General features: G+C 28.3%; 1 protein-coding gene across 5 annotated transcripts in view; it reads right to left on the reverse strand.

Moving 5' to 3' along the window:
- Window positions 1-3232: 3232 nt before the first annotated feature.
- The window catches only part of LOC107450890 (uncharacterized), a 13382-nt gene continuing 8343 nt past the window's right edge, over window positions 3233-8271 (reverse strand). For all 5 annotated transcript variants that reach the window (XM_043039065.2, XM_016066821.4, XM_016066820.4 and 2 more), the window contains one exon: window positions 3233-5404. In XM_043039065.2, the coding sequence (XP_042894999.1) occupies window positions 4224-5282 (1059 nt within the window). In that variant the 5' untranslated portion in view covers window positions 5283-5404 and the 3' untranslated portion in view covers window positions 3233-4223. The remainder of the gene's footprint in view (window positions 5405-8271) is intronic.

An 8271-nucleotide genomic window follows, 5' to 3' on the forward strand; every position in this document is an offset into this window, starting at 1 on the left:
TTATACTTTTTTGATTTTATGTGAAATTAAAACATTTAAAGAATTCAAATCTAAACAAACAGTTTTTTAGTTTAGCATAGTTAATTGTTTTTGTTTTAACAACTAGAATCTTGTACAGCGCACAACTAAAACAATATGCTTCATTTTCCTTCTTCCGACTAAACACATATAAATATGAAAAAATTTATTTTATGTTTATACATCATTTAATATTTTTCCTACATATTCCTTAGTCCTTGTCAGCTTTTTAGGGTAAAAGGAAGGATAGTTTTGGAAATATCTCTGGAATGCAAGCCAATCCAATATTTACCTACTAAACAGTAAAATTAAATATTAATATATAGTTAGTTCTAAAAAACCTTTTTTTAAAAATTAAAATATGTTATAACAGATTAAAATGAAATAGAAAAAAATTAGCATTAATGCAACAATTGTAACAATTTGTCAACAAACATTGCTGTTAGCGATTGTAAAAAAATGTGTGATTGGTTGGTTTGCTGAGAAAAAATAATTTCCAGATTTCTTTGAATGGTAGTACAAAAGCTTTCACAAAAAGAGCTCAATATAAAATCTATTATTATTACATTATAACCAACTAATTTTTGAGAAATTTATTAAGTTAAAAATTCAAAAAACATTTTGACTCATTTTTTCAAAGTAGAAAAAAATTATCCCCAAAGCATTTCCATCTAAAAAATGTGGGTATAATGGATGAAATAATTTAAATTAAGAAAATTTGAAATAATTTAAATTAGTGAAATTAAAAAAATATCTAAGAAAAAATTTCCAGCCTTTCTTTAAAATTCCCTGATTTTTCCAGGTTTTTATACAAATTTCCCTGATTTTTCCAGTATAAAAAAATTCCTTGATAATTCCAGGTGTGGTAGATACGGCTGTTCCCAATACAAGGCTAAAAAACTATTGTTTGATATGTTTCCACATTTGCTTCAATATCAATGTCAAGAATGATAAAAACGGCTGTTCCCAAAACAAGGCTAAAAAATTTTTTGTTTGATATGTTTCCACATGTGTTTCATAAAAAAAAATGAGATCCTTATTCAAGACAACTAGGCATTTTTTAAAAATTTTTTACTATAGAAACACAGCGCCAACGATCACCAAAAACTTTAGTATAAATTGACTTATATTCCCAACTCAAGTTCATTAGAGACCGGCTCGACTAAACAGAACAGAACAAAATTTTGGTTTATTATTTGCTACGATGGAAAAGTTACACATCAAATGGGCAACTAATTTGGATTACATTGTTACCATTAATTGGATGAGTCATGATAATAAGTGGATACCTCGTTCAATTTTTTTTGCGGCAACGTATAAAGATAAAGAAGACAAAATGCTTGTGATTGACACAGAGTCATTAACTTAGTTCAGTTATTCTGATGTTTTAAAAAATCTTGATTTTGATCAATCAATTTATAAAGAAATTAATTGTCCATCAGTTAAAGTTTACCGGGTTGCTGCATGTGATGCCAATACAGTTTTGTAAAATGCAGGTAGACACACGAGAATACGTGATTGTAACAAAAAATTTTAAATGTTTTGAATACTATTAAATTGTGAAATTGTTTTGAGGAGACTGAACTAACTAAATTCTTTTGATCACTTCTTTAAATTTCGTTTACCTAATCAGACACACCTAATCAGTTTCCTTTGTATACAATGTTTCGGGAAGATAATCTTGCTGCAATATCCTTAATTCTTACAGTCACAACAAAATGATTCCTCTTAAAGAATCAGGTAAATGATTTTTTGATATTATCAATTACATTTTAAAAACTGATATGTTTACATGATTTAATAACTTATCCCTTAAAAAGAAAAATTTAAAAAAGATCTTTCCATTTTTTTCTGAAGAGATAAATTTTTATTATCAGAAAATGATTGGCGCAGTGATATGAGTGTTGTTCAAATGTGTCAGCAAATTGAATGTTAATATATACATTATCTTTCATACCTCAATTTTCTAAATTTATTAACGATTTGTTTCAAGCATTCCTTAAAATAGTTGTACCTTAATATTTGGAGAACTGTACTGAACATGCTTATAAAACTTCAGCATACAATTTTGCATGCCAATAATTTATTGTCCAATCATTCAAAATGAAATAAAGATTAGAGCTTTAAAAAATATTACTGATATCAGAGAAGATACAAAAAAATATAAATAAAATTAAAAAGAAATTATCACAAAAATTTAATTTTAAGCAAAATTTTCTATAATAAAACTCCTTAATATTTGGTGCTGATTTTGATTTAAAAATTATTCCAAAACTGTAATCTTTTTTATAAATAATATTTTGAATGAAAAAGAAATATCAGCCTTTAAAAATAATTTCCTATGGAAAACCTTTTTAAAACCTATCATTTAACGACCTCTCAGAAAAACACTATGTTCTGCACATACAGCCAGGGCTGATTGTGCTCCGGAGAAAATCCGGATTTTTGGCTAAAAGTGATCCAGAAGTTTCCGGAGATCAAAGATCCAAGCGTTTCAAAAATCATTGATCACAGAAGTTTCCGGAAATAAAATTTCAAAGGTAGAACTTAAAAACACAGTTTATTTTATTTGTTTGTAAAGGAGAGCCAGAGAGATACTTTATAAGCTTACATTCATGATTAGTATTCATTTTTTATCAGTAAATAGTTGTTATAATCATAAACTCAAGAAAGAAAGACATATTTGTAAATTTTAATTACTTCTCCAGGTCATCATAGGTATGTGTTAAATTTTAAATATGTTTTAAGTAAACTGAGAAATATTGAGAAAAATTTTTAAAAAAAACAGGTTTTAATTTTTTTCCAATTTTTGAATTTAAACTTTTTTTTAACTCAAGAAATTTTCCGGAATTTTGACTTAGGCTCACAATCACCCCTGTACAGCTGACTATAGCAATTTTTTTAACACAAAATGTCTCACTTTTTTTTTTTTTTAGAATATTGTAAGAGACTATGTTCTGGCTTCTTCAGTTCCTTAAATATTTTATATTTATTTGATTTACTCAACAGGCACAATCAAGAAGATGTCATGTAATTTTATAAGATCTTCAAAAATTACTGAAATTTTAAATTAAACATAATACATTTTTCTACCCTCCTCTAAAACTGATACTTTATATTAGTTTCAAATTCAATATAAGATATTAGTTAATATTTTTGTAGGAATTAGGAAAATACTTTGAGTGTTTGTCTGAAATAAGTGAAAGCTCAAATAAAAGTTTTATGTACACCATTTACTGTAATTCATATCACAAAAAACAACAACGTTGTTCATTAATACAGCTCTTTGTTTCAATATAAGAAGTAGTAATATGCTTCAAACCCCTTTATGTAGTTACCTTTATCTACACTTTTTTTTACTTTAAATTTTACTAAAATTTACATATCATTTCCAAACGAAACTAGTATCTTTGACACTTTATTACTTTATCTGTAACAATATTTATTGTTGGTATACTATCTGAGTACAATTTCATTTAAACAGTTTTTATGAATTACAATTCTTTATATAAAACTTATGTTTGAAATATTATATTATTGTTTCACAGTAGATTATAATATCACAGCAGATTTACAGAATTTCCTTTTATTATAGAATCCATTTTTCGATTTCTTTATTTATTTAAAATAAAATTCATGCAGATAAGGAGCCTGTCTTTAAAGTTATCAACCAAACTGTTAAGTTCTATTTTATAACAAAACATAACTCTTTATAAAATAACATATAACTAAAATGTTTTAAATTTAAGGTCATTTTGCTTTTAAACATTTACCAAGAAAACAAATTAAAAGAAAAGCAATAATTAAAAAGTTAATCTTTAAATTTCAAACACATTTAAGACACTTATTTTTAAAAGATAGTATGTATAAGAGAATTACAGCCTCATAGATTTTTAATTTAGATTTAAAAATAGCCTACTTTATTCCAAAGAAACTATTGATTAGTTTTATGAGCATACACATCCTCCATTGACATCACAGAATTTCAAGGTGGGTCATTAAATTAAGAACAATACATTGTTCTTATAACTATAAAATAATTTGGCAAATTAAAACAGTATAATTTGGTAAGCAAATCTTTTAAACACAGTCAGGTCACATCATTGTGGAATTACTAAACACACACTGGCACAAACTATTAATAACTAAATTATTAAAAAAATAAATTTAAAAAAAACAGTTCAAAATCAACAACATTTCTTAAATTAGAAAAACACGTCTTCGTCTTCTATGTCAATCCCGAATGGAGGGGATGGGTATAAACGGCCTTCTAAGCCTAGCATTTTATGATCAGTTTTAGGAATAATTGGAAAGCTGGAGCGAGTTTGAACGCGATGTAAAAAGGCTTCAGCTGCATTTAGCTTAGATATTGACCAGTGCGGCTGAACCCCATCAAAGAATAATTCTTCCACGTATCGTCCCATTTCTAAAGGGAGCCGTGTCGACTGTGGGTCCAGCCGTACCGTCTCATTAGGAGATTTAAAGCTATGGGTGCTGGACATGTTCAAATCATTAGTTTTAACACGAGCCAAATAATGGTAAGACTCATGCAGAGCAAGAGTTAAGAGATCAGCTATGTTATTAGCTGTTCCTTTAGGCCCTGCCAATTTTGTAGTGCAAACTAATATGCCATCCAAAAGACAGCAGCCACGTAGGTTATCCATTGGAGCAAACCTTTTAATGGAATATATGTTCATCTTTGATAATTCGTTTTCCAAATCCTTATCATTTGGGTGACTTGGACCTAATAGGTGTTTTAGAGCCATAGACAATACAGATAGCACAGAAGGTCTAAGGAGAAAAGCCCTAATAATATCATCATACTCTTGAGAGATGGGAGTTACAGACTCTTCAGCGTCATACAATTGGCTTGACTTCAAAATAAATGAAGACATTAGGAAATCATAATATTGCGCAATTGTTTTCTTTCTATGGTTAGGTACTTCATTCACTGAGACGAAAGCCTCATATCTTGTATATAGTACAGTTAAGTCCATTTTAGAAAAGTGTACTAATACTTGAAGATATGTTCTTTTTGTTATATCAGAGAAATCAGATTTTAAAAAATCTATAACATTGTTTATGGTGTCTTTTCTCAGATGTTCACCTTGGCCACAAATATTTAAAATAATGCATTCTTGTAAATCAGACAATTTAAATTCCTTCATAGTAACTATCATTTCATGGGGAGTTCTCGGAGGAATGGAGTAAATATCAAAATTTGCATCACAATATCTTCCAGATACATATTCAAAGAGGCTCATTTTGAATCTAAGGGCAGATACTCACCCCTTTATTTGATTCAGATCTAGTTCTAAAAGACTTTACAGGAACCAGTTTCTTTTCCGCTATCTTTGGTTTTAGTTGCCTTTTCTCTAAAAGATACCTGAAATTTTAACAAATCAGAACATTTTCACAACATTCATTTTAATATAAACTACCTTAAATTAATAAGGCTAAAAAAAATCTAATTAACAATGCAGATTATATAATATATAACACACTTTGTGCAACATATTCAGGTAAAAATTAGTTTAAATTATCACTATAGAGAGCCTGTTTGCATACAAGCGCATGCTAAACTCCCAGCATGAACATATATCAACATAGCCATTTCTCCTTTAAAGAAACTTATGAAAAGAAAATTGTTTCTTGCAAACTATTTCCTTCCACAGCATAAGAGAAGTAAAAATTCTTTATCCTGAAATTCGATTTGTTAAGAGCATGACAGCCTAGGACTCTTCTTTTGTAGAGACTCCATAAAACTCAATCTTCTTGCAATGTCTTAGTTTCTTTTTCAAGAAAATCCCTTTATTTATTAAAATATTTAGCCCACTCTAGTCTAGGAGTCCAGCATAGCTACAACCTTTTAATAATTTTATGATTAAAAGACCACACAGATGAAATTTCTGCCTGAAGAGTTGAAGTTTTAAAAGCAGTTATATTGCTTTTGAAAGTATATTTGTATAATTTGATAAAGGAATAAAAGGGAACTATATGCAAGCACCGGCGACGACTCAAACAGTATTGTTTTATGAAAGCCAAGTGTTGTAACATCTTCAAAGATTTAATTTTATCATTTAAATAGATATCAATATTCATGTTTCTACCCAGCCGACAGAAATAGGAGAGTCCCACGAAATGGAACTAAAGCAATGCATTTCATATTCGCTCAACTAGAGTAACTAACAACTCATTTCTTAGCTTCTACACCACAATATCTTATTTAATAATTTTATGAACATTTTAAATAATTGTCAGCATAATAAACTACAAAACTTAGACATTACCAGGGTTGCAAAAAATCCGGGTTTTTCCTTAAAAATCCAGCTCAAGTGAGTTTTTCTGGGTTTCATTGGGCTTTTTTTTTTAAAAAAAAAAAAGAGAGCAGGGATAAGTTCCTTTTTTAAAAAAGCTTATTTCAATTATAATTAAGTTTAATTTTATGAATTGACTTAACATATAGATAATTAAAAATTAATACAAATAGATTGGTGCAAAAATCTGAAAAAGTTTCTTCAGACATCACGACATAAAATGCTATAGGTACTCACATACATCACACATTTGAAACTTGTTTTACAGGGGTGATTGTGAGCCCAAGTCAAAATTCTGGAAAATTTCTAAAGTTTAAAAAAAAAAAGTTTAAGTTGAAAAATTAGAAAAAAATTTAAACAAGGTTTTTTTTTCTTCCTTTTTCTTAATATTTCTCAGATTACTTAAAATATATTTAAAATTTTATACATACCTATACCATTTACACATACCTATGATGACCTGGAGAAGTAATTAAAATTAACAAATATGACTTTCTTGCTTGAGTTTATGATCATAACTATTAACTGACAAAAAATGAATATTAATCATGAATATAAGCTTATAATGTATCTCACAAACAAAATAAACTGTGCTTTTATGTTCCACCTTTCAGGGATGAGATTAGCCAAAAGGCAAAAAAGTTGAATTTCCACGATAGTAAATTTTACGCAAGCGCAACCCTTTAATAATAAATTGCAGGCAGTTTAAGGTAATAAATAATGTGTTGACATACAATTGTGTACTAATCTATTATTATATAAATGATTACATTGATACTTAACATTTAGTGAAAATAAAAATTACGAATTGAAAAGCTGGAAATTACATTTTTCCTCAGTTCACATAAGAGGCAATTATTACTTGAAAAACTACCTGCTTTAGCAAATTAAAACTACTGAGAATATACATTAATATTTCATTTCTTTTAATAAATACTGTTATGTGATTTATAGCAAATATATCAGTAATATTACTTTTTAAATAATATTGAAAAAAAAACAAACAGGCCCATTCCATAGTGACGTGTGTGACATTCGGAGTCACTTTACAATGATGTTTTACAATAAAAATACCCTCTCCTAAAATTGATGGGAAAAGCTTGTTAATATGGTTTTGTTATGCATGAGTGACAGGACATTTTAGTGTAAAAAGCATTTAGTTTTAGTTTTTGCTTTAAATAGAAAACGACTTTAAAGTCATGTGACGTGTGTGACGATTTTGTAAGGAAAATTTTCAGGTTGATCTGCAAATTAAATTTTTTCTGTGATTTATATTGATATATAATATTTATTTTAATTTAAATGGGTAATAGATACTTCATATAATTTCTATCAATCACTGTTTTATTATTTCAAGTCATGCATATTTAATTAAAAAATAAAAATGCTTGTGACGTGTGTGACTTCAATTGTGACGTGTGTGACACGTGCAAATAGTTATAAAATTATTTATTATGAAACTTAGGCAATAGGAAAAACTTACAAATTAATTGAGTAAAATAGGTAAAATAAGGTTTAGCAGCATATTTTTAAATAAGAATATTGTAATTTATAGTTTCTCAAAGTAAAATTGTCCACGTGAAGTAGCTGGAATCGGAGGATCAAGTTTTCCAATTACATTGCCAAATGTATAGTGGGCAATGTCAGGGTTTCTTGGCCATTTCCAGTACTTTCCAGATCTAATCATACAAGAGACTTCAATTTCTTCTGTTTTTACAGTTTTCACTTCACCAGGATACTTTTCTGCGTCATAAGTCACAAGCACCCAATCTCCTTCACTGTAGGTTTCACATTCATTACTTCGTGCTGACTTAAGAAGTTTAATATTTCCTTCAGAGGAACATTCAATTACATGGATCTGTTTGATGCCTGTTACTTGAAGTACTTCTTCATTCCATAGTGACATTGAAATTGACTTTTCAGTAATTTCTGCTTG

This window comes from Parasteatoda tepidariorum, chromosome 1 (assembly GCF_043381705.1).
Source record: "Parasteatoda tepidariorum isolate YZ-2023 chromosome 1, CAS_Ptep_4.0, whole genome shotgun sequence".
In the NCBI taxonomy this organism is placed as follows: domain Eukaryota; kingdom Metazoa; phylum Arthropoda; class Arachnida; order Araneae; family Theridiidae; genus Parasteatoda; species Parasteatoda tepidariorum.